The sequence below is a fragment of the Vipera berus genome (genome assembly GCF_964194415.1).
Source record: "Vipera berus genome assembly, chromosome: 1".
NCBI lineage: Eukaryota > Metazoa > Chordata > Lepidosauria > Squamata > Viperidae > Vipera > Vipera berus.
Window position 1 is genome coordinate 306,802,475 of NC_138202.1, and position 27,229 is coordinate 306,829,703.

The window sequence follows — 27,229 nt, forward strand, 5'->3', positions numbered from 1 at the left end:
ATCGGGCTCGGGCCGTTTCCCGATAGCAAAGCAGGGGACTTTCTCGGGGCAGGCTTGGTCACTGACGCCCGCTGACGCTTCTTCGGGCAAGAAGCAGCCAAATGTCCAGGGTCCCCACAGTAAAAACACAACCCCTCCGATCGTCGTCTGTCCATTTCCGTCACCGATAGACGGGACCTGGCGGCACCCAGCTCCATTGGCTCCTCCCTCTGGACTGGGGGCTCACGCACAACAGGGGTGGCAGGGGTCTGTGGGGTGGCACGGCGACTCTTACGCTGCTGCAGCCTGGCATCGATCCGCAGACAAAGATGGATCAGCCCATTCAGGTCTGAGGGAATGTCCACGCGGGCCAGCTCATCCAACATCTCCTCTGACAAGCCATCCTGAAAGGCATCCACGAGCGCAGCCTCATTCCAGGCGGAATCCTGGCTAAGCAGCCGGAAATCGCTGATATAGGCCTGTAGAGGGCGCTGACCCTGCCTCAAAGCTTTCAGGCGTCGGGTGGCGGTCTGCGCCTTAATCGGGTCCTCGTACATGAGGCGCATATGGTCACAAAACCCCCCAAAGTTATCCAACAAAGGGCTAGGCTGTGCCAACAGAGGCGTGCCCCAACGAGCTGCATCTCCCGACAGAAGGCTCAACACGAATCCCACCTTATCTCGGTCAGTGGGGAAATCAGCTGCTCTCACGCTGATATAAAGCTGGCATTGTCCCAGGAAGGCAGGAAACAGTTCTGGTTTACCAGCAAATTTATCCGGCATAGCTATCTGACATTTCCTCCTGGGTGGGGGGGCAGCATGTACCTGAGCCTGCAGTTGTGCCACCTGAGTGGCCAGCAAGGTGAGTTGCTGGTTGAGCTGGGCATTCTCGGCAAGAAGCTGCTCCATCGTAGTATTAAGGGGTGGGTGGCTGAAAGCAAACTGTTCTGAACCAGCCCTCTTCTCGCACCCCTAATCAAAAGAAGAGACTGGAAAGCGTCCAAGGCTAAAAGGCTTCTGCCAAGATTTAATAGTAAACACACAAGAGCTTATCTTCAAGCAAAAGAGTTGCTTTCAGCAACCAGCCCCTCCCCAAACACTCCTTTTATAGAGAGCTCAGGGCGTGGTCTCCCTGTGCCTCCTCCCGAGGAGTCCCATAGCCTTCCTTTGTTTGTCCCTGCTCGACTGCCTCCTGCGTCGGGCGTCCTTGAACAGGGCCAGCTGTGGGTCATCATCCTCCGCACTCTCGGGCTCACACAGCTGAGCAGAGGTTCCCGGCTGAGGACTCTGCAAAGTCTCCAAATCATCATCAGCCGGTTCGTTTCCCTCCTCCCCCACATCTGAGTCCTCCGATACATCGGAGCCGGCTGTCGGACCCACAGGCTGACCCTGAGTCACAACACAGCCCCACTTACCTCCTCTTTGAGGCTACTGCTGCTGTGCTCACTCTCCTTGGGGGACAGCAAGGCTCCTCTGATGGATGACACTTTGGCGCTTGCCCTGGTCTCACTTTAACCAAACTAAGGCTGTCCTTTTGCTTGAAGAGGCAAAATTCTCATATGTATATATAATAAACTTAGCTGTCCCCTCTCTGGCTATACCTGGTAAGCTTTCTTCAGCAGATGAAATTCTACCACCCTGCCACACTCACTGCACATTGCACACATCCTGCAACCACACTCTCCCCAGGATCCTCGACCAGCAGGAGGAGGAAGAAGACAGCAAAGGTCCTCTGGGGGTAGAGGGGCCACTTGAATGCTACTCACAGAACAGAAATCTGCATCCCTACTTTTTCTAGTGTTTGAAATTTTAATTCAGAAATCTGGTAACTAAAATGACATACTGTTTAGAATATGTAGGGCAGATGGTTAAAATAAGCAAGAAAAGAACAAGTAGTATTGTATTCATGCCATGCTTACAATAGAACAAACAATTCTTCTCTTTATCTATCTATAAGAGCTTCCAGATATTATTTAGTGGTCAGTGGTGATCCTCAAAATACTAAATATAAAACACTGTGTTACCAATGTTAAACCCAGTATTTGATTCTCTAGGAATAAGCAGAATTCAAACTCTACCTTGTATCAGTACTGTTTTAATACAGCATGTAGAACCCAGCATAAATGTTCATGAAAAGCTTTTATACGACACATGTCTACTTAGAAATAAACCTTACTAAATTCCGTGCAGATTATTTCCAAATAGAAAATTATATGATGGTAGCCATAAACTGTATCTTGACATTCATACTTTTCTCTATCTGTATTTTTTTTACTGTCACAAATCATCTGAGTTGTTAAGCAATTAGACGCCAGCATTTTTCTTTCCTAGGCCACCAAGTCAATATGCCTGTCAAATATTTTAAATGACCTGTATTCTCTAGAACAGGGGTGTCAAACTCAAATTCATTGAGGGCCGCATCAGCATTGCGGTTGCCCTCAGGGGGCCAGGTGGGTATGGTCAGGGTGGGTGTGGCCTACTGGGTGGGCGTGGCTAGAGTGTGTATGGCCTACTGGGTGGGCGTGGCCAGCTCTACATCATTTGCGTCAAGGGTGCCTATGGGGGCCTGGGCAGGAGTGGGACAGATCTGAGGGTCTCTGGCAGAAGGAGGGTCTCTGGGCCAGGGCCAAGGCAGTGGGGGCCATTCCCTCACTGTTTCCAGGGTGGCTTCGTGGGCCACATGAAACCACTTTGCGGGCCGGATCCGGCCCCCGGGCCTTGTGTTTGACATGTCTGCTCTAGAAGCACTGGTAAGTACATATCCCAGTTAGTAATTCTGTACCTTGTTTCGTGATTCAGAAATCCTTACAATCCTCTGTGTGGACCAGGATGGATGCTTCATTTTTTTTTGTCAGGAGACCACTTATTCATGGGTAATCTGCCAGAAACTGAAAACTGGCAATGGATGGAACTGAAACCAGCTTTAAAAAGCTCTAGAGAGGCACAAATCCATCTATCCTCCACTACACACCAAAACCCATTATCTTATGCTTTCACTGATGCCTAGAACTTTTAAGTAAATTGCAGGAGAACTTGCATAGCTTTTGTATGAGCAGTAAATTTTACACATGACTAAGGATTAAAATGGAAAACAAATTAATATAGTAGAACTTATATTTCTATTTAGAACATTCCTCCTCCTCCAAGTCTAGTTTTTGTTCTTAACGGTTGTCTAATAGAACATACAGTTTGGTGACCTATTTTAAAATGAAACCAAGGGAGTTTGTCTATTGTTACTTATCTGCACAGGAAGAAACTGATGGAGCCTTGGTGGAGCAGTGGGCTAATGCCTCCTTAAGTAACACCAGCTGCCTGCAATTAGTGCAGGTTCGAGTCCCACCAGGCTCAAGGTTGACTCAGCCTTCCATCCTTCCGAGGTAGGTAAAATGAGGACCCAGATTGTTGGGGGCAATTAAGCTTGACTTTGTAATAATGCCGCTTGGGGTGTGTGTGAAAGCCCTAACAAGCAGGCATATACATAGAATGAAGGCTACTGCTAAGCTTGTAAGCCGCCCTGAGTCTTCGGAGAAGGGCGGGATATAAATGGAATTTTTAAAAAAAATTAAAAAAAACTATTGATGATTACAGCCACAATAATGTTCATTGCTGCATTTTAATAATTTCAGGATATTTGTTTTTTATGGAAAATACAGAATACTTAAAAATATGAAATGCCCACAGACTGTGATAATTTGCTTTAATTTGGTCATTTCTAACTTGATAATTTTAACAAAATGGCAAGAAGCAGAATTTTTGAATGAACATTTTTAATTAAGAGTAGCTGGTCATGGTTGCATACACCCAACTCACTTTTACTCCTGTAGTTTATATTTTAGAGGAGTATTATTTTCCAATAGTAGAACAAAATCTGAACAACTAGACAGTAGGAGAAAATAAATATGCCTTATTAAAAATAAAACAACTAGTCATCATAGGAAATGAAACATCTCAAATCACTTCAAATTCTCGGCTATCTCTGGCCTTTCCCTGGCTCCAATTGACTAGTCTTAACCCAGTCCAACTGAATCATAATCATATGATATTTTAAAAGGAAGAAGATTGCTTGAGTTCTACAGTTTCATTCATGTAACTTTTTCATCCTAACTATTTATTAATTCCAAATTTGCCAAAAAAATGAACATATAAGTATTTGTATTTATTTTTACCATTTACCATTTGCCTTAAATTTCTTCCAAAAATTTTTAGTAACTCTCTTAGAGTTCCTAGCATTATAGTCTCTACTCTTTATAATTCAGATTTTTATCTATTCTCCCACCTACATCCATTACATTTCTGTTTAATGCCTACATTGATGTTACACATACATTTTGCTGACATGAGTAACCCGTGTGGGTAGAAGAAAGATGCAAAAAACCTATGGATACTTTTCTTAGCAGGAAATGATAAAGTGTTTATCTAGCTGAATGCATTAGTAATAATTGACCTACAGAAAATTAAAAAGGAAAGGAAACCTATTAGGAAATTAAAACATACGACTCGAGAATTTTACACAAAGGGTAACTAACATATGGAACAGCAGAAGAACTGTGGGTGGGACCAAGAAAAAAAATACTTAAAGAGAAAAACAAAAACTGCTAGGAAGTATATAAGGAAGTAGAACACAGTTCTCCCTAAACATGGGCCAATTTTGTTATCTACTTTCTCATCATATTACTTTGTGCTATTGGGATATAAAATTGAACAGCATGTTTCAATTTAATGAAGTATGTTGGTGGCTGCTTAGCTTTCTTCAAATGACAGTATTGCTCAATGCCCTGTTTTTTTATTACATTTACTTCTATGTAAATTTAAATGCCAGTGAATCTGGGTTGTTTAACATAAAGTATTAAAAGCATACATCAAATCCACAATATTAAAAACTTTATTTAAAACAAGCCTACTGCTATCTTCCAAATTCACCTGCAGATAATCCTCTGGAAGAGGAAGTTGCCTCCTAATAGATAAAAGGCTAGGGGACTAGCTCTTCCAGAGAGATCTGCCTACTAATGAGAACGATGTTTTCTAGCTCTCTTAAGAACAACTGGCTAAAATAAAATATAATGCTGCTTTTGCTTCAAGGCAGAAAGGAACAAGCTTTCTTGCCACCTTCCTCATATCGACAATCAGTGTCTGCAATGTACCGTAACACTTTATATGGAGTTCTCTGTGCAAATACAGATTCTGGAAAATTAAGGTCTTCACCCAGAGTCTCCATTGCAGGAGAGGCACTAGTAGCTGGATCCCTCTCCCTGCTCCCTCCTTGTTTGTTTTAATCTCTCTAATCAGGAAGCCATGGGTTAAATCCACAGGTAGAAGACCTAAGATCACAGCAAACCTTCCTCCCTTGAGTGTTACAAGTTCAAAGCCATTTAGGAGATCCAGTCTAGCTTGGAGCCTGCCTTCTAGCTTGGAGAAACTATGAACATTTTTACCCAAGAAACTATCAGTTGGATGATAACAACTTGTACTGACCAGCTTTTCCAACCCATCACTCAAAGAAGAAAGGTCCTTTAAACAGTACATCTTTTTGACCTTCCACAGATGCAGTGAGAAATTGTTCTTTTTGCCACCCTAATCAATGCAGAGTTGTTGAACTTGAGCTTCTACCTATGTGCAATAATATGAATTTCTCATATACTGCCAGGGTTGCTTAAAGTATTTCTTCGTGTAGGTCCTTGGTGGTCCCTGAGCTTGTCTGATTGTTGTTGTTGTTTTGCATACTTTTCATTACCAAACTAGGTGACACTATCAGTGCACATTATATTTCTTTATCTGCGTCATTTACCAGAGGTCTTCAGAGAACCAAAGAGTGGCACAGGATGAGTGGGAAGAGATCAAGACCCATCAACCCCAGAAGAAAAAAACAGGAGTCATCTACAACATACAATGTAAGAACTGCAACAACCACCATGTAGGAGAAAAAGGCAGAAGACTGGCAGAACGCAACCATGAATACCAACTGGCAATCAAAAGGCATGAGGAGAATTCTTTAATTTCACAACATATACAGTAGACAGATTTAACCATAGTTTCAATTGGGAAAATGTGACAATCCTAGATCAGGCCAAATCCAAAAACGGCAGGGAATTTTTAGAAGCCTGGCACTCTGACAAATCAGCCATCAATAGACAAATGGACATTACCAACATCTATAGGCTATGGAAAGAGACAACCAGCCCAAAAGAGAAAAAGATTCCAGCACCTCTCCACCAGTAATCAGCACTCAGATCAGCATAGATTAACTCCAAGGTCAATAACCCAATCAAGAAACTGCCAAAGAGCCATTAGTAAACAACCCAGCCAAAGTATCCCTAAGACCAACCCCACCCAAACAGACAGGCAAGGCAGCAGAATATAAACTGACAGCAAACTAATGATATCCCCTAGTTAGGATAATGAAACGTCTGCAAGAAAACAAGCAAGCAAGCTCAGAGAGCACCAAGGACCCTTCATTTCAACCTTGAGCTATAAATATTTTTCTTCATGGGAAGAGATCATTCAGGAACAATCCTATCTTGCACCCCACTTACCTCTGTATTCCAGAAATTAATTAGACATTCAACCAAATTGCCTTTCAGATTGCTGAGAAATCTTCAGGTGCCACGTGGAAAATTTTTGAATTCACCAGGTGCCTGGGAAAGGCCATCCAAATTGGCCCAACAACTCTGCAGAGGCTACTGAGTTTCTCTGTAAACAAGACCTGGTCTTTTTTTTTGCCTCCAAAAGAGGCAGTAGGACTTATTTTCGGGGGAATGTCTTATTTTTTCCACAAAACCTGCCTCGCCCGATGGTGGCAGCACCAACAACCCCATCCAGCAGGAGCCCGCATGGCCGTCAGCCCACTTCTGCAGCCGCTCACAGCCACTTGCAGCAGGATGCTGTGTGGGGGAGGGGGTGCAGCTGCCCCAAGCACCCCATAGGAACCCAAACACTTTTTATCACACGGAGACCGGAAGCTTTGTCTTCTTGTAAATGGGGCGCTTGGAGACGGAACAAATCATTCGGTTTCTAAGTGCCCCTTTCGCAAGCAGACAAAGCTTCCAGTCTCCTTGTGGGCGAAAAGTGCACAGGTGTCTGGATCACCTGCCTCCCCCCACCTCTGCCTCCACACTTAGACTTAACTGCCCTGTGCCAAGGGGCCAAGGGGCTGCGGCTGCTGCCGGACACCGTCAGGCCCCGCATGCTCACTGTCGCTTGTGCTGGCCACATCCAGCCTCCTGGATTTATTTTTGGGGTAGGGCTTATATTGAACCCACCCCAAAAATTCAAGCTAGGGCTTATATCTGGGATGGGTCTTATTTTGGTGGAAACATAGTAGTAGCTCTAAGCTACCAAGAGGTCATGTGGAAATTATCTCTCTATGACAAGTTGTTGTTGTTATCTGCGAAGTCATGTCCGACCCATCACGACCCCATGGACAATGTTCCTCCAGGCCTTCCTGTCCTCTACCATCTTCTGGAGTCCATTTAAGCTCATGCCTACTGCTTCAGTGACTTCATCCAGCCACCTCATTCTCTGTCGTCCCCTTCTTCTATTGCCCTCAATCTTTCCCAGCATTAGGTTCTTCTCCAGTGAGTCCTTCCTTCTCATTAGGTGGCCAAAGTATTTGAGTTTCAACTTCAGGATCTGGCCTTCTAAAGAGCAGTCAGGGTTGATTTCCTCTAGGACTGACCAGTTTGATCGCCTTGCAGTCCAAGGGACTCGCAGGAGTCTTCTCCAGCACCATAGTTCAAAGGCCTCAATTCTTTGCCTCTTAAGTTTTTCTTATTGTCCAACTTTCACTGCCATACATTGCCACTGGGAAGACCATAGCCTTGACGATACTCACTTTTGTTGATAGGGTGATGTCTCTGCTTCTTAGTGTGCTGTCTAGATTTGCCATGACTTTCCTCCCCAGGAGCAAGCATCTTTTAATTTCTTGGCTACAGTCCCCATCTGCGGTGATCTTGGAGCCCAGGAAAATAAAATCTGTCACTACCTCCATTTCTTCCCCATCTATTTGCCCCATCTATTTCCCCATCTATGACAAGAGACAAATATAAATATTCCTTAATATCAAATATCTTTTAACGTCCTCCAGTTTATAATGCCAGATGCAATGACCATTAACTCTGTGGCCTATGATGTTGTGGACAAGCACAAGGAAGGTAAGGCAGCCCTAAATTCCCAAACCAAACACAGGAGGAGAAGAACGCTAAAATCATGCTCAACTTGGGTAAATTCATAGCTATCCTAGCATACAGATCAAGCTGGTCAGGAATAGATGCTGTTATGTAACTAAAATAATACTTCAATAGTATCATGAAGTGGGACAGCTAACTGATACATGGAAAAAGAGCCCTCCATACTGCCTCATTTTGTCATATGTTCCACTTCATATTTATCCTTTATTACCAGTAGCAGTAATTGCAAGCCAGCCTTGCAGTACCATCCTATATATGTCCAATTAAAAATAAATGTCACCAAGTTCAGGCTTACTAGCAAATGAATATAGGATTGCAATCTGAAGCACACTAAGCATCCAATCAGAATGCTTTGTGATGAGACATTTTCCATGTCTCTAAGTCTAGAGAAATAGAGAAAGCTAGGGAGTTCCAGAAAAACATCTACTTCTGCTTCATTGACTATGCTAAAGCCTTTGATTGTGTGGATCACAACAAACTGTGGCAAGTTCTTAAAGAGATGGGAGTACCAGACCATCCTATTTGTCTCTTGAGAAACCTATATGCGGGTCAAGAAGCAACAGTGAGAACTGGACACGGAACCACTGATTGGTTCAAAATTGGCAAAGGATTCTGGCAAGGCTGTATACTTTCACCCTGCCTGTTTAACTTATATGCAGAGCACATCACGAGAAAGGCAGGGCTAGATGAATCAAAAGTTGGAATTAAAATTGCTGGGAGAAATATCAACAACCTAAGATATGCAGATGATACCACTCTAATGGCAGAAGGTGAAGATGAACTAAAAAGCCTCTTGTTACGAATGAAGAAGGAGAGTGCAAAAGTTGGGTTGAAACTAAACATTAAGAAAACCAAGATCATGGCATCCGGCCCTCTCAATTCCTGGCAAATAGATGGGGAAGAAATGGAGGTAGTGACAGATTTTATTTTCCTGGGCTCCAAGATCACTGCAGACGGGGACTGCAGCCAAGAAATTAAAAGACGCTTGCTCCTGGGTGTTGTGATTCAGGGCCAGCCTGTGGGTCCGGCAGCCGGCTCGGATGTCTCGGATGACTCAGACGAGGGGGAGGAGGAGGGTGTTGAAGACGAACTTGCTGATGATGGCTTGGAGGCTTCGCAGAGCCCCCAGCCAGGGCCCTCTTCTCAGCTGCGCGAGCCCGACAGTGCGGATGATGATGACCCACAGCTGGCCCTGTTCAAGGACGCCCGACGCAGGAGGCAGTCAAGCAGGAACAAGCAGAGAAAGGCTGTGGGACTCCTCGGAAGGAGGCACAGGGAGGCCACGCCCTGAACTCTAATAAAGGGAGTGTTTGGGGAAGGGCTGGTTGCTGAAAGCAACCGCTCCGTTTGAGGATCACAGTTCCAGTGTTTTGTTTCTTGTTCTGTTGTTTGTGTAATAAATCTTGGCAGACGCCTTCCAGCTTCAGACGCTCTCCAGCCTCTGCCGTTTGTACAGGGGTTGCCTTTCTGCAAGGCCGGTAGCAGGCTGGTTCAGAACACTGGGGAGGAAAGCCATGGCAAATCTAGACAGCACTCTAAAAAGCAGAGACATCACCCTGCCAACAAAAGTGCATATAGTCAAGGCTATAGTCTTCCCAGTTGCAATTTATGGCAGTGAAAGTTGGACCATAAGAAAGGCTGAGCGCCAAAGAATTGAAGCCTTTGAACTATGGTACTGGAGAAGACTCCTGTGAGTCCCTTGGACTGCAAGGCGATCAAACCGGTCAGTTCTAGAGGAGATCAACCCTGACTGCTCTTTAGAAGGCCAGATCTTGAAGTTGAAACTCAAATACTTTGGCCACCTAATGAGATGGAAGGACTCACTGGAGAACAGCCTAATGCTGGGAAAGGTTGAGGGCAAGAGAAGGGGATGACAGAGAATGAGGTGGCTGGATGGAGTCACTGAAGCAGTAGCGTAAGCCTAAATGGACTCCAGAAGATGGTAGAGGACGGGAAGGCCTGGAGGAACGTTGTCCATGGGGTCACAATGGGTCGGACATGACTTCGCAACTAACAACAACAACAACAAAGGCTAGGTACCAATTTGTGAACACTATTTTGTTGGGAATCTGGGAAATATTTGTAGTAGGTACATTAAGCACTTTTTAACATTCTCGTCTGTAAACAGCGGTAATTATATTGGCATTTGTTCTTTAACCTGATGAAGCCAAAATGATAGAACATGGGTTATACACCACGTCGCAAGTTCTTTCTATACTTGCTTTGTGACATTGCAATGCAAATATATGAAGGGCATAGTTTCCCTTGCCATGTTATGATGTATGTTTCATCACTGCCACCTTGCTTCTCTACCCCACACAGATTCCCATAAATAATTAAGAGGACCCCTCTCCAACCCTCTAAAGCTCCAGGAATGCTAGAATTCTTTAAATAGTAACCTTAGAAATACTGCATTGGACAATATTGAAAATAGCTTGAAAGAGTCAGAAGAATCAAATGAGAGATACAATGATTTTATATAATTTCTGATAAAGATTAACCACAAGACCAGATGATAAAGCTGATTTAATTATAAAAGTGTTGTTTAAAATAAATATATGTTATATTATCTCATCCTCATGTTTCTTGTTTAAAATGGTAATTATAAATTATTTTTAAATTTACATGGACACAGCAGACAAAAATACAAGAATAATTAAACAAATCATGTTATTGAATTTATTTGCAAATTTAGATTTTACTTACTATACATCTATATATATACTGTATATTCAGAAATGATTACTTTTCTTTAAAAGTAGTTTTTTGGGGTAGCTCTCAGCAGTAAACACTTTTGCTGCTAACAAGGTAAAAGCAGTTGAACGAAATGTGTTGACTGATATTCAAAACCCATTTACAAAAGACTTCTGCAACAAAAGAGCACATAAGACTATGAGAAAATTCATGGTTCATTTCAAATGCAGAATTCAAAGACTTTTGGAACATCTGGAACTATTTTCAGACGAATGCAGAAATCTGTTTATGGTAGAGTTGTTCCCAAGGATACAAGGAACTTCATACACTACATAATAAGACGTCATATACATACTTATCTTACTTAATAACTTATGGCAAATGGGGGCAAGATGAGGGAATTAGATATATTTCAGTAGAGCTCCAGTTGCTGGGCTTCAGAAACCCAGATTACCTCTATATAGCAAAGATAATATTTTCTGAATAAGTTAACTGTCCTCTAGTGATTGTTCATATTCTGAAGCCTAGTAATCATACTCCTAATTTCCATAAATCTTTTTGCAGTTATCATTGTAATAATCCTAATTCAAAAAAAAATTGAACCTGTTTGCCCTCGTATACAATCCAGTAGATACTGTCTGATGTTTCTATTTTCAGTTCTGTAGTCAAGCAAATGATACTGGTACCACGAATAAATTATGGCTTACAAACAGTATATAGTAAATAGGAACCATTGTCTTGAATAACAAATAGTTCATTTCAAGATTATAGCCATAAAGTAAAGCTAAACAGGATTATGCCATAAAGTTTCAGAAAAATAACATTTCTGAAAAAAAGATGTACTTTATTACATTTTTAAAAAATACTGGTTTTTTTGCAACAATAGCAAACAAGGTCTTTCTAAAAAATGTTTTGTTTTGTCTCCATTGAATATTATTATAGGGACTTGGAAATCAAGTACATGATGTATTAGACAGACAAAATGTTTGAGCCTTCAATGTTTGGGCCATTGGCTTCATCATGTTGAAGGCTTTTTTGCAATCGGTCAATGTATCATGATTTTTTTTTACTAAATTTGTGTTTTATTTTCCTCGATAGGGCTCAAGCAGTACAGGGTTCTATTTGAATCCAGCCCACTATTCCAGCTGTGTATCTAATGACTGGAATTGTCCAGGTGTTGACTTGATGGTAATTCTCTATTGAGTTTGGTTTTTAAGATCTTCTTCAGTCACCTGATATATTCACTACTAACCTTTTTCTTGACTTCCGTGTTTGATGTTGTCTGTATTTGTAATGCGTTTCTTTATCCAGACACCTGATGTTATTTCCATAGGGCATTTTGATTCTTTTAGTTTTCACTATTTTTCCCCTGATAATGATAAGGGTGGCACATTTATCCAGACCAAAGTCCACTGCAATATCCTGGCTGTCTATGTGAACAGTATTAAGCAGCGATTGTATTTCAGATCCTGTTTTTCCATATACGGTAGCTTCAGATCAACTATGTACAGATAATGGGATAGCCTCACAGAGTTTTTTGTTGCTTGATTGCAAGCATCTATCTATTTAACTTTTTTCTCCCAATTTGTTTATTTAACTTTTTTATTTTAACTTATGCATGAGGCATAAAGTACAATGTAATATGTGTCCTAAAGCATCCTGTGCCACTCAAAATCTCTGGAAATCAAGCATATACTATAAGCTTAAATAATAAATATAAAACCAGTGTATTTTCATATCTAATTATTGGGAAATAATCTTCAAACTCTTTCTATGTTTTCTAACAATGGATTATTTAATAATAGCATATTAAAATATTATGGTGTATGATTTAAAATATTATGATTTATGACATGATTTATCATTTACCTCAGAATACAAATAGCTTTGACAGAAACAGGTTGTCAAAAAGAACCTTAACTCAAATAGAGGATTACTTCCAGTATCCTTTGGGTATCATCTTCCAAATGCCTATATACAGTACATAAAGAAATACAGTTGAATATATTATGTGGCTGTAATCATTGTGTGATAAAAGTTTCTCTGTTCCCACATTGTTTTAGGCACCAGAAGTAGAAGATGAAATTATAAATACAATTATTATGCATTTATTTTCCTGATTATAAGAGTACAGAAAGATTAGCATTTTCTTCTCCTGCACTGCAGTTTTTCGAGGCAGGGAAAAGGTGTGTGGGTGTGGTAATTTCTTAGTCTTCTCTATACAGAATACAGTTGACTCTGTGTGGTTCTAATAGCTTTTATTCTTATGATTTGTATGCCAATATTTTGTAATTAAAAGCTGAAATATTACTTAGACCTATGGTAACTTCATCAGATCTTTTCTTGCTCCTGAACTACAATAGTAAAAGTAAAGGAAAAGCAATTATTGACATTTAATAAGTTTACCATATACCCAACATTATGGCATGTGTTTTGCTTATTTGCATTCCTGTTTAAGATGCTATGTACAATATATACAGTATTTCAGCATGGGCAGTGCCATTTTAAAGGGGAGCAAACTGTTCCTTTACTGAAAGTCCTGTCTGCAACACATCTCATTTTTAGAATTTGGGAAGTAGTTCAACCTCAGTACAGATCTAGTCCAAATGTCTAAAGAATGAAAATAACATCAGGGATGAAATTCATTTCAGTATTGGAACACTTAATTTGTCAGATAGGCAGTTTAACTGGTAGCCAAAGGAAAAAAGTAGCAATGCAATAATTTCATGCCTTGAAACTAGTTATGGTCTCACTATCACTATCCATATATTCATGGCACACTCTCACCTAAGGGCTGTGAGAATAACCTTGTGAGACAGGAGGAAGAGTCAAAGTCTAGACAATGATCAGACAAAACATAACCAACAGAAGGAATTTGGGCATGGAAAGCACCTAAGGAAGATCCCTCCTTAGTTTTCTGGAAAGTACAGATAAGGAGGGAAGAAATTCTTTCAGGTTGTTAATGTGACCTTACATCAGTACACATAGTTTGGGTTTCTTCTGTAGTAGAAAAAGCAATCAGACGGAAGACATCTAATACTCATTCAAGCAGTTTTAACATGTCCTAAAATTCTGAATATATGACACCAAGTTAGCAAGAATAGCCAACACTCCAGAAGATAGGCTTAAGATATAGAAGGATCTTGACAGACTTGAACATTGAGCATTATCTAACAAAATGAAATTCAATGGTGGAAAAAGGTTCTACATTTAGGCAGGAAAAATTAAGTGCACAGGTATAGTATAGGTGGTACCTTGCTCAATAGGAGTAATTGTGAGAGGGATCTCAGAGTCCTAGCATACAATCATTTAAATATGAGCCAGCAGTGTGCTGCAGCTGCCAAAAAAACCAACACAATGCTAGGCTGCATTAACAGAGGGATAGAATCAAGATCATGTGAAGTGTTAATACCACTTTATAATGTCTTGATATGACCACACTTGGAATACTGCATCCAGTTTTGGTTTGTCACAATATAAAAAAGATGTTGAGACTATCAAAAGAGTACAGATAAGAGCAACAGAGACAATTAGGGGACAATTAATACTTACTCCTGAAGGACCTAGCCTGGAATATCAAAGGCCTCCAAAAGCCACATTTCAAGATAAGACAAATACTTTCCAGGAGGAAATGCATGTAATGCTATGACAGATACAAATGACAATAGCTTTAAACCACAAGAAGATCAAAACCAATCTTGATGACATAAATGAGCACATTTCTAATCTAAACCCACAATCAAAAAACACTCACAAAATGATAGTAAAGAATGAACAAACAAATCAGATAACAGAACATAAAGTAGAAGAAAATGACAATCAGTGAAGCTACAAATGAAGAGAATTATAATTTAATGCAAACAGGAAAAAACCTACAAGACTTGGACATAACAACAAAAATGGAAAAGATACTTTATTCATCAGAATGTTAAAATAAACCTGAGGATAAGAAAGAAGAGTTAACAAAATGGACTACAGAATTGCCAGGAGAACCATTAGATTAGATTTTGGGAGACAAAAAGCATATTTTACGCATTCTGTCTTCTCCACTCCCAACAACACTTACAAAAATACAAGAACTTCCTGGCAAGCAGAATATATCAATTTGGAAAGCTACTTGGCAAAACAAGAAGGCCAAGAGTTTTGACTCACCCTACCAGATGGATATTACATGAGCAAACACTTGCTTGAATACGGTTAAAAGAACAGATAACTTTGGGTATAAAGGGGCCTTGCAATAAGAGGGATAAGAGATATAAGTAATATAGTATTTTTTATAATATAGGTAAAGGTAAAGGTAAAGGTTCCCCCGCACATGCGTGCTAGTCGTTTCCAACTCTAGGGGCCGGTGCTCATCTCTGTTTCAAAGCCAAAGAGCCAGCGCTTGTCCGAGAACGTCTCCGTGGTCATGTGGCTGGCATGACTAGACGCCAAAGGCACACGGAACGCTGTTACCTTCCCACCATAGTGGTCCCTATTTTTCTACTTGCATTTTTACGTGCTTTCGAACTGCTAGGTTGGCAGAAGCTGGGACGAGTAACAGGCGCTCACTCTGTTACACGGCACTCGGGATTCAACCCACCAAACTGCCGACCTTCTGATCGACAAGCTCAGCATCCTAACCCACTGAGCCACTGCGTCCCTGTTTTTATAATATATAAAATGTAAAAATCATGGCATGATGTATGTGAATGAAAAGTTTGAAATTTAAAAGTAAATTAAGTTGAAGAGAATTAGGATTAAGGAATGACTGAAATACTGAGGGAAATTAAGTTTAAATAAGAACTTCAAAAATAGGATATATAGTGATTTAACAACTTAACTTTTACAAATATAAGTAAAATATAAACTGATCAGAAAAGATGTTATGAGTAGATGTCATAAAATAGATAAGCAGTATAGTATTTTTATAATGCATGAAATATGAAAACATTGGGATGGTGTACCTAAATGAAAATCTGGATATTTGGATGATAAATATTGAGAAAATCATGACTGATAAGAATTGTTTGAATATTAAGAAGAAATTAATCTTAAATAAGAATTATGAAAATAGGATATATGGTGAACTAATAAGATGATTTTTATAAAAGCAACACAAGTTGATAAGAAAAAATGTCATACATGAACATTATTATTTGTGCAAACATGAAAAAATGTTTATATTTAACCATTTATGTATTGAAAATATTAAGAATTATATTTGTTTAAGATTGAAGAAGGAGAATACTATTGGAAGAAGGGAAGATCAAAGAAATATACTATTAATTAATATACTAATTATGGAAGTACAAAAATTAATTATTATTGACTGTTAATTAACTTCTACTGATTGTTTTTCCAAAATTTATGAACCAAGACAACACACTGCACACTAGGCACTAAGGATTGTTATTGTAAAAAAACAATAAAACATTTCTAAAAAAAAAGAAATTGGGTATGTCTAGTGTTATGTATTGGGCTCAGTTGTAACACCACGTGGTAAGCTGGAGCAGCTAACAGCTCTCCAGCTACCCAGACTGCAGGTCTCCAGTGCTGCTATTGGCTGTCCCTAGGCGGCAATGGGTTCCTTTAAACCTATTGGCTGCCGCCTAGGGGCCAGGCTATAAATTGCTGCAAGCTGTAGCCCAATTCTCAGTTCAGATCCTGCAAGCAATAAACCATGAGCTTTGTTGAACTCACTTGCCTCCTTTCCTGCGCGAAGAACTCACTACACAACATCTAGAATAATGAAAACAAGGACTAGGGGTGTCATTGTGGCAGTGTTCCAATATCTAAGAGGCTGCCACAAAGTAGAGGGGGTCAACCTATTCTCCAAAGCAGCTGAAGGCAGGACATGTAGCAATAGATGAAAACTAATCAATTAATCCAGGAGAGATTAAGGAGCAATTTCCTAAAAGTTAGAACAATTAATCAGTGAAACAACTTGCCTCCAGAAGTTGTAGGTGTTCCAACACTGGAAGTTTTTAAGAAGAGATTGGACAACGATTTGTCTGAAATAGAAGGGGGTTGGACTAGGAAAGGTAAAAGAATGAAGCTGTAAGATGTAAAAGAGAACTAAAATGTAGAAAGTCACCTATCACACTCTAATGTAAATTTGATCAATCTTTTTTGTACAATGTATGCAATATTGTGATAAGTTGCAGCTTTTAAAACTCATAAAACCATAAAAAGGATATAATGTCTCTGTACTTGCTACATATTCAGAAATATGCTTCAGGTTATGCTAAATCTATACACCTAATACCCTTAATATCAGTCTGGTACACAATCCTAGTAGCAAATTAAGAAGTAACAGAATATACAGTTCAAACAAATGAATGCTGGAACTTATTTTGCAGGTTTATTTCTTTACTTCTGATTCAATGCTGCTTCATGTTAGAGCAGGGGCCCCCAACCCCCGGTCTGTGGACCAGTACCGGGTCGCGACATGCCAGCAACCAGGCCGCAGAAACAAGCAAAGCCCCATCTGCGAGATGCAGGCAGCATACAAAATCACGCACCCTCCAGTCCATGGAAAAACCTCTCTCCACAGAACTGGTCCCTGGTGCCCAAAAGCTTGGGGATCTCTGTGTTAGAGGATAAAATTAAAAATTGCCAAACAAGAAAGATGGTGTTTTGAAGAAAAATGCATATAACATGGGGAAGAGAAAGCAATGTATTTGAACAGAAATACCAATTTCTCTTATTGTATAATCAGTTGTATCACACTGTAGGAGAGTCACCTATACATAACAAATCATAGAAGTTACTCATCGTAATACAAGTAGTCCTTGACTTAGGAACATAAGTGGGACTGAAATCTTGGTGATTGACTTTATAGGTTGTTATGCAAGAGGTTATATGAATGCTTTGCTCAACTACCGCATTCTTAGCACTCCCAAGAGCAGCCATTAAATGATGTTGCAGGTCGTTAAGCAGACAGAATCTCAACGAAGGAGTGTGAAGTGCCCCAAAGGGCTGGGGGAAACCCTGGAAGGCCTGGCATAGGTTGCATGCTAGTGTCTCAGAACTGAAACTCTTCCTCATCAAAATCCAAGCAGGATTTTCAGCCCCTGGACACTAACATGTAACTTGCACTGGGGCCCCCACTGACTCCCCCACTCTCCTGAGGCAGCCTGAGCTCCTCACATTATTGCATTGCCTCTCTGCTCAGGGGCTGAAAATTCTGCTTGCATTTCAGCTCCCTCTTGTCTTGGGGACTGAGTGAAAGAGCTCCTTGCTGAAGGATTTCAGCACCGTGCAAGCAGGCACAGAGTTATAATCCTTTGGCAGGAAGCTCTTTCAGCCAGCCCTTAGAGATGAGAGGGACCGGTGGCAGCAGCTTGCAACCATTGATTTTCTGGGGAAACTGTTGAAGAAATTTGCAAATGGTGAGCATATTATTATGTGACGCTTGCCAAGCAATTGAAAACAAACAGGTTGCCAAGCACCCAGATCACAACCACATGATTGCATGGGGAGGGAGGATTTGTGACATTTTGAAATGGTCAGGAGTGATTTACAAGCTGTAAAGGCTGTAAAGCACCCTTTACAAAGCTGCTATTAATTCAAACTGTTGTTAAGAAAACGATCATAAGTCGAGAACTACCTGTAATGGGAAAGGGATACGTTTATGCTATAGTACAGAAGTGTAATTGGAATGTGTTAAAAGCTCAGAGGAGATGAGGAATTTGAAAGTGGAAGAGTTGAAGAGAATTTCAAAAATTAGGATAAATTGACAGGTAACAAATTAGGACATACAGCATTGCAAAACAAAGCTTAAGTTCTCTATGTTATTTCAATTATGCCTCCATACATAAGTCTCTCTCTCTCTCTCTCTCTCTCTCTCTCTCTCTCTCTCTCTCTCTCTCTCTCTCTCTCTCTCTCTCTCCCTCCCTCCCTCCCTCCCTCCCTCCCTCCCTCCCTCCCTCCCTCACACACACACACAGAGCCTAAACAATTATAAGCTATCTAAAGTGCCATTTTTTTTCAAAAATACCTCTTTCCTTTGGTCCTGCATAAATAAACTAATATTTGCCTTAAAGCAGAACATATCTTCATTCACAGCACATGCATCTAGTTTTTATAAAACTAAAGTTATAAGGTCTAAGTGCAGTGTTTTAACTGCTATTGTTTGGTATTTATGGGTGACTGTATGAGTTTAATTGGGTCATTATAGTCCATATCTATAATTATTTTATGAGATCTTGCATACTGTCTCATTAGTACTAAAATTCAACTGTAAATAGGGGGTAGAAGTCGGGCAAAACAGTACTAAACAAAATTACTTAAAGCAAGTTAAGTGTTTACTTTGTTTCAATTATCCCCATTTCAACAAGCAAATTATTTCAAGAGTACATTGATGTGTTTAAAACGTTATTCTGTACTATTTAGATGTCAAATGGTCACAATCGTAGATTTTTTCAGAGCAATCCAAAAGCAGTAATGGAACATCTGCCCCATTATAAATTACATTATAAAACAAGTTTTCACTTTAAGAATTGATTTAGTGTTCCTACATTTTTACCTATTGTTCTTTAGCAATGTGCTTGCTTCTCCTTGGTAGCACACATGAACCAAATGGAGATCAAACAAGCGCATCTTCAAACTCTAGACCAGGGTTTTTCAACTGGTGGTACACGTACCACCTGTGGTACATTGGCACCTGGCAGGTGGTACGCAACCACTCTAGAAAAATGATAGCAAAGTAGGGCAATGAGCTGAACCGGTGGCAACACCACACGAGCCTGAGCGAGAGACAGCTGGAGCTGCAGGGCTGTCAGGGCTCAGCAGAAGCGCCAGGATCAGCGTTGCTTTCCCGCTGATCGGCACTTCTTCAGGGCTGTCAGGGCTCAGCGGAAGCACCAGGATCAGCACCAGACTCCAGCTGAAGCTCGGTGCTGATCCCAGCGTGTCTGCCGAGCCCAGAAGAAGCGCTGATCAGCTGGAATGTTGCAGCATCTCGAGGGTTTTGTGATTTACATTCATATACTGCAGCTGATCGGCGTTTCTGCAGGGCTAGGGGGGCTGGGCAGAGCCCAGGATCACCATGAGTGCGTACAGCTGATGGGCCTTTCTGCAGGGCTATGGGGGCTGAGCAATGCCCAGGATCGTCTTAAGCAGCTACAGCTGATCGGCGTTTCTGCAGGGCTATGCGGACTGAGCAAAGCCCAGGATTGCCGTGAGCAGCTACAGCTGATCGGTGCTTCTGCAGGGCTATGGGGGCTGGGCAGGATCAGCGCGTATTTCTGCAGGGGTTGCAGGGCCGAGACAGAAGCCCCAGGATCAGTGCTTCTGGTGCACACAGAAGAAAAAAGGAGGGGGAAGAGAGGAGAGGGAAAGAAAAAAAGACAATGGGGGAAAGAGAAGGGGACTGCAAAAGAGACAAAGAGAAGCGCAGCCTTGAGAGGAATCAGCTGGAGGTGCATGGAAGAGAAAAGGGGGAGGAAGAGAGAGGAGAGGCTATAAAAGAAGGGAAGAGAAGAGAGGATATAAAAGAGGGATGGAGAAGAGATGATATAAAATCAGAGGATCTGGCTTCTCCAGTGACTTTGTTTGTCAGAAGGTTGCAAAAGGGGATCTCATGATCCTGGGACACTGTGACCATCATAAATATGAATCAGCTGCCAAGCATCCAAATGTAGATTGACCCTTGGGGTGCTGCAACGGTCATAAGTGTGAAAAATGGTCATAAGTCACTTTTTTCAGTGCTGTTGTAACTTTGAATAGTCACTAAGCAAACTGTTGTAAGTTGAGGACTACCTGTAATTTATCACTTTTTTCCTTTTTTTTTTTGGTCATCAAGTTTTTGACACCTTGCTAGGCGACTGGTGGTACTCGAATACTGCCATATCCTAAAAGTGGTACAGTCTGTGAAAAGGTTGAAAAGCCCTGCCCTAGAACACCTCTTAAGAACACATCTTTTATTTATAAAGTTCTTACTGTACTCTTTTTGCTTACTCTCCACGATGCTCGTGTCTTTCCTATTATGTCCAGCTTTCATTCCCACAGATACTGTATAGTGGCATTTTGTAGCATTCAGTTATTATAGTTACTTCCTTGACTGTAAGAAAAATTCAGTAGCTAAAAGAGGCAGAGCTTTTTTGTCATTCAAATTCCCTGAATTGCTATAATAGAAAACAGAATAGAATGGCTTCATTTGTAGGTCACTATACCCTTCCTATCATCAAAAGGAGAAATCTGTGTAGAGCCTACATTAATCTACTAGAATAGTTGGATACATATTCCACTAACTCTTGGTTACATTTTTACCATTTCAAGCAATTCCTAATTTCTTATCTGTCATATGTTTGCTCCTTTCCCCTTTGGAGATGACTTGAAGTATTTCAATATCTCAGATAGGACAATGAGTAAAAATATTGTATTAAATAAATGATTTCCTGCCTTTAAATAATAAAGTTTGCTTTGAATCAAGCATGATGCCTGGTGATTACAGTACAGTATATGTAATTTGCTTGGCAACCAAGTCTACATTCTTGAGATTTCCAATAATCACTCATCCAAGCACTAATCAGATCTAACCCTGCTTCACTTTTAAGACCAGCCAAAGTTGGCTAGGTGATGCTCAGCTCCTGTTGACTATATCTACACATCCATACAGATTTCTTGTCAACAATGTTGAAATAATTTTCCACTGCCTCCTTTCAAGATAGGCCTGCCCTTACTTAGAAGTTAGTGTGTTTTTTTAATTTGCCAAAGTCTTTAGGTACTGACAAGTGATATAGCCCTGGTGACACAGTGGTTAGAATGCAGCACTGCAGACTAACTCTGCCCACAGCCAGGAGTTCAGTCCTGACAGACTCAAGGTTGACTCAGTCTTCCATCCTTCCAAAGTTGGTAAAATAAAGACCCAGGTTGTTGGGGGCAATATGCTGACATAAACTGCTCAGAGAGGGCTGTAAAGCATTATGGACGGTATATAAGTCTAAGTGCTATTGCTTCTGTCACCTGCTTTTCCAAATCTGTGGTTTTATAGTTGTTCATTTTCAGTAATAAATGTGAAATTGAAACTTTCGTCTAAAATTTTGAGTGGGCAATTGCTATTGAGTATGCTGAAGTATAACAGATCATGCTTAAAGCAGAAATTAAAAAATCATGACTTCATATTTGGGGACATGTTGCAATATACTTACAATGGAAGAGTATATAATTTTAGAAAAATAAGATTGGTCTCTGTTATGATTTTACTTTCAAATAAAATGATTTTTTTTAAAAAGGTATTGTTTATTCTGAGAATTCTGCACCAATGCTAGAATTGGCAAAGGCAGAACATACTCAGCCTACCCACTGCTTGTATCAATTGTCAGAACAAGATGTTCCTATTCAAAGATATTTATAGGACTTAAGCAACATGTCAGTCAGAACACATAAATGCTTACTGTATGTGATAACATAAAGCAAGTACATTTAGTGTTTAGTCATTTCCTGATATGAAGAGCACCTTGTCCAACTTTCTATGTGAAAATAACAGTTGGCAGATAGCTAATTGAGAAATTGTTAATTACAATCCCATTAAACAAGATGAAAGCGGAATGGATGCAGTTTAGAATGTTTTGAGGAGAAACACCACTACAATGATGACCTAAGAGCTATTAACCTAACTAGCAATGTAAGTCAGCCATAGGTAAGCTGACTTACATCCAGCAGGAAAGAGAAAAGGCAATGTGACGCCATATTCAAAATAACAACAGTGTTTTATTTTCAGTAGTCTCTTGATAAAACTGAGTGGGCCTGATACCCCACACGGTCTTCTAAATGATAGTAATAATGTGTTCAGTAAAGATGGAGAAAGAACAATGTACCACACTTTTTCAGCTAGCACAACAGACATCAAACTAACTTCTCCTCATTTTGGAATTCAGAGGGGGAGAGAGAACATCCCTTCAAGACTATAGTAAAAGACTATTTTACTGATTGATGAGAATGTTTATAAATATGTTTATAAATGCCTTAAGCAGGTGGTTGGACTAGAAGACCACCAAAGTCCCTTCCGACTCTGTTATTCTATGATTTGGCCCTTTCTCCTTAAGCAGACTTGTTTGAAGAGCCTCAAAAATTCAACTCTGGATAAGGTATTGCGAAGACATCCAAATTACCTTGACTGTTCAGTAACCATACCTTAAGGCCCTAATGCCCACTTTGAAATGAGAAAGGAAATATGGAGCTGCATTAGAAGTAAAAGAGAAGAAGAAAGGGGAACTGTTCTAGGTAATAACTGTTCTAGTCACCTAGTGTGACTACAAAGCTAGCCAAAATATATTTATTTATAAATAAGAGATTGTTTCTTCACAAATGCATGGCACAACATAGGAGAACAAACCCATCAGGACAGGATTCAGCAATCAATCCGCATCTGAAAGACAAAGGTTACTTTTTTGAAGACAGCAAAGTTCACATTCTGGACAGAGAGGACCACTAGTTTGAAAGAGGGGTCAAAGAAGCCAGCTATGTTAAAATTGAACAGCCCTTTCTCAACAGAGGGGGAGGAATACAACATTACCTGTCTACGACCTACTCCTTTCAGCAGTTCCAAGAAGGCTCCACATCCATTTGCACTCTGATTTAGGTGAATCTGAAGTTACAGATAAACCCAAGTGACCTCAATGACTCTCAGAGTGCTAATGACCAAATGACTGCAAAGAATATAAAACCTTCCATTCCCCTCCATTCAGTCAAAACTGAGAAAGCTTCTTGGATGAGAAGTGAAACATTTTCAAAGAAAAAACCAAGAAAGTTCAGTTGCCTTTTGGAAAAGCACTTTTGGGGCAACCATGACATGGATAATTGAGAATCTCCATAGACATACCAAGAACGAATTTGTGACAAGTATAGTAGGATCATATGTAGCCTTTCATGCCAAAGTGTGTACTCAAGTAAAAAGAAACCATGCCTTTCCAGCATTTGCATGCACATGACAAGGAGAAATTCTATGCACATCTATGTGCCCATGCTCCTTCATGCTTCTGTTGTTCCAAATCAATACACAACCACTTAGATAGTGCAACTAGGATGCACTCTCTCATTGCCTGCTCTCATTTACTGAATAAGAGGGTGTGTTCTGAATTTGTAGCTGAAAATTGAGCTCCTCCACTGAAAAACATTTTTTTGGAGGAGTCCTATAATTTCTAACTGATCCATCTCATGCTTGAGTTGTCTAGCAATTAAAAGATTCCAGTTTGGTTAGATCCCATAACGATCTCTCAGACATATAACTATTGCATGTGAATGAAGTTCTGCATACAGTTCTGGTCACCACAATATAAAAAAGACGCTGAGACTCTGGAAAGAGTGCAGAGAAGAGCAATAAAAATAATTAGGTGACTGGAGACTAAACCATACAAAGAACAGTTACAGGAATTGGGTATGTCTGATTAATATAATGAAAAGAAGGGCTAGGGACGACATGATAGCACTGCTCCAATATTTAAGGGGCTCCTACAAAGACGGGGAGGTCAAACTATTTTCCAAAGCACAAAAAGACAAGAAACAAAGATTGGAAATTCACCAAGGAGAGAAGCAACCTAGAACTAAGGAATTTTTTTTCCTAACAGCGAGAGCAATCCAACCAATGGAATAGCTTGCCTTCCATCACTGGAGGCTTTCAAAAAGATACTGAACCATCATTTGTCTAAAAGGGTGTAAGATCTCCTGCTGGAGCAAGGGATTGGACTAGAAGACCCCAGAGGTCCCTTGCAACTCTTACTGTTCTATGTTCTGAGTGCGAAGGAAAGTTAAACGAAGGGAACTTGTAGAAACGATCTACTCACATGCCAGATGGCGAAGAAAATCAAAGCAGCGCACAATACCAGGGAGAGCATGTAGCAGAAGGCAGCAAATGTGAAGGCCATGCCGGGACCAGGAGAAGAAGAACCTCGTGGAAGTGGCGCGCCTCCCACCTAGTTTTGGGAAGCAAAGCGATTCTCCAAGCTAGGTGCGAAGAGCTTCTCGTTTGCCAATGAAAGGAGGGCTCAGGACACATTTGCTTCGCAAAACCGTCCTTATCGGAGCACGACGCGGTCCGCTTAGAGACGTACCACGGCGTCGTTCGGGCTTTTTTGCCTTTCTCTGTTAAATCTTCCGATAGGCAGCCCATGAATATAGGACAGCTCCAGGCAATACTCCGGATCCAAATGGGCGACCCTTCGAAAGCATCCAAGGCGAGCGAGCTGTCAGGGCTAAAGAAACGGGGCGGGGTGATTCAGAAAGCAATCCCCAAAGCAAATTCTCCCCCAAAGGAAAAGAAACAGCCTGGGGAGCGGGAAGGTCCCGCGCAGCGAATGTCTCTGAGCCGGCGAGGGAAGCCGGGCGAAAAGGCGACGACAGGAGAGGCGGCAAACCGCTCCGCTCCTGGCTTTTCTCTCCCGGAAGGAGCGCGCGCATTCTCCCTCAAGCGAGGAGCCTCTGGCGGGGGGAGAGCCCCGGCTGGCTCCCTTTCCACCTTTTCTCCTTCAGCAGAGAAGTTCCTTTGTTCGACATTCACGAGGGGAAGAGAGGTTCAGTGGCGTCATCCTCCTCCTCCTCCTCCTCCTCCTCCCCCCCCTCCCCCCATTATCGCCTCCGCGACGGACGCGACGAAAAGGGAAGGGTGGGGGCGAAGAGGGACTTCTCGTCTTCCCCGCGATGGGCAGCGGATGCCCGTCTGTTCGGCAAGGAAGGAGGGAAGCCGTCCACCTGCTGCTCCCCTGATGCGCGACCTTGCTTCTCGCGCCGCTCCGAAGGAGCAGCACCTCACCTGCCTCCCCCCCCCCTCCTCCTGCAGCGGCGCAGGTAGAGACGCCGTAAAAAAAAAAAGTAGCCTGGCCCCGTTGGCGTCCCTTCCAGTTGGGCGCCTCTCTTCGCGGAAGTCCGAAAGAAGCAACAAGGGGTTTCCAGACGACTCTCCCTCCGCTTGCGAGTCCGCTCGTTCTCTTCCGGAGGGGCCTCGTGGACCACCCCCCCTCCTAGCGGGGCTCGCGCCCTTTCTCTCGGGCACACGGATTTGGAAAGCTACGCCAGCCTAGACGGGCTTCTCGGCCAAGTCGTTGATAAAGGCTCTTCCTTTCTACCCACTCGAAGCCATCTGCCTCAGTCCCTCGTTCAGAAAAGGAAACGGGGAAGGGGTCACAAAGGGGTGGATTGAAATGATGTTTCACACGTCCTTCTTGGCAGGCAAGAGAGAAGCGGGGAACTTGCTTTTTGGGAAGGCTGCTCTTTTTCCTCCATAGAAAATCTTTGGTAGGCAAAAGAATGTCGAGACCCGCTGAGGCTGGTGTGGAATAAGACATCTTGACATTTTATTTTACTGAGACTCTTGTTTTCCATGTTTTGAGGACCTTGGTTGCCTCTTTTTGTTGTTGTTTTTAGATTTTACTATTAATTTGATTGCACACCTTACTGATCCTAATGCACTTTGTAGTGTGATTTCAGCAAAAGTAGATGTTATTAAATTATTTAGTATTTATTCATCTTATCGCTAGCAATGTTTTGTGTTTTTTAAACTTTCAGAAATACAGTCATGGAAAAGCATCTGTCACATAGAATGCTCAACTTTGCTCAGATGTACACCTTTGTCATCTAACGTTCACCTTTGGGCTTCCCAAAAATACTGATGCCCCCAAATTCCTCCAGCTTTTTCAGACTTGAAACGGATTTTCATAAATGTTTGTCTACTTTGCTTATGCCTCTACAGAATCTATTTATCTTGGATACAGACATAATTTTGATTTTTCAGCTCTGGCCGCATGGATTGTGAAGTTAGTGCATTTAATAATTTCACTATTTGATTTCCTCTCAGTCATCAAGATCCAAAAAATTAAAAGACATAAGATTTTCTATTATATACATTATATATATATACATCCTTGGTGGAGCAGTGGGCTAATGCCTCCTTAAGTAACACCAGCTGCCTGCAATTAGTGCAGGTTCGAGTCCCACCAGGCTCAAGGTTGACTCAGCCTTCCATCCTTCCGAGGTAGGTAAAATGAGGACCCAGATTGTTGGGGGCAATAAGCTGACTTTGTAATAATGCCGCTTGGGTGAGTGTGTGAAAGCCCTAATAAGCAGGCATATACATAGAATGAAGGCTACTGCTAAGCTTGTAAGCCGCCCTGAGTCTTCGGAGAAGGGCGGGATATAAATGGAATTAAAATAAATAAATAAATAAATAATAAATACTCTAGAATTTAACATACAAGAACAATCAAATTGTGGCAGCACTCAAGAGTTCATTCTCTGTTGTTCATTATTTATGTTAATTTATGTTAATTAATTTATTTTAATTTTAATTTTAATTGGGTTTTTTTACTTTTTCAGGGACTGTTGTATTTATTTTTAATTGTTTAAATAAATATTTATTTATTTAATTGTTTGTTAACTTTTGTATTTCTTGTTTTA

The 27,229-nt window shown here is 41.1% G+C and overlaps 1 protein-coding gene across 1 annotated transcript in view; it reads right to left on the bottom strand.

The window, feature by feature from the left end:
• Positions 1-24,705, bottom strand: part of CNIH3 (cornichon family AMPA receptor auxiliary protein 3) — a gene marked incomplete at both ends in the record, with an annotated part of 68,368 nt that extends 43,663 nt beyond the window's left edge. The window contains one exon of the mRNA XM_081329110.1: positions 24,625-24,705. Within this exon, the coding sequence (XP_081185236.1) occupies positions 24,625-24,705 (81 nt within the window). The remainder of the gene's footprint in view (positions 1-24,624) is intronic.
• Between the last annotated feature and the right edge of the window lie 2,524 nt (positions 24,706-27,229).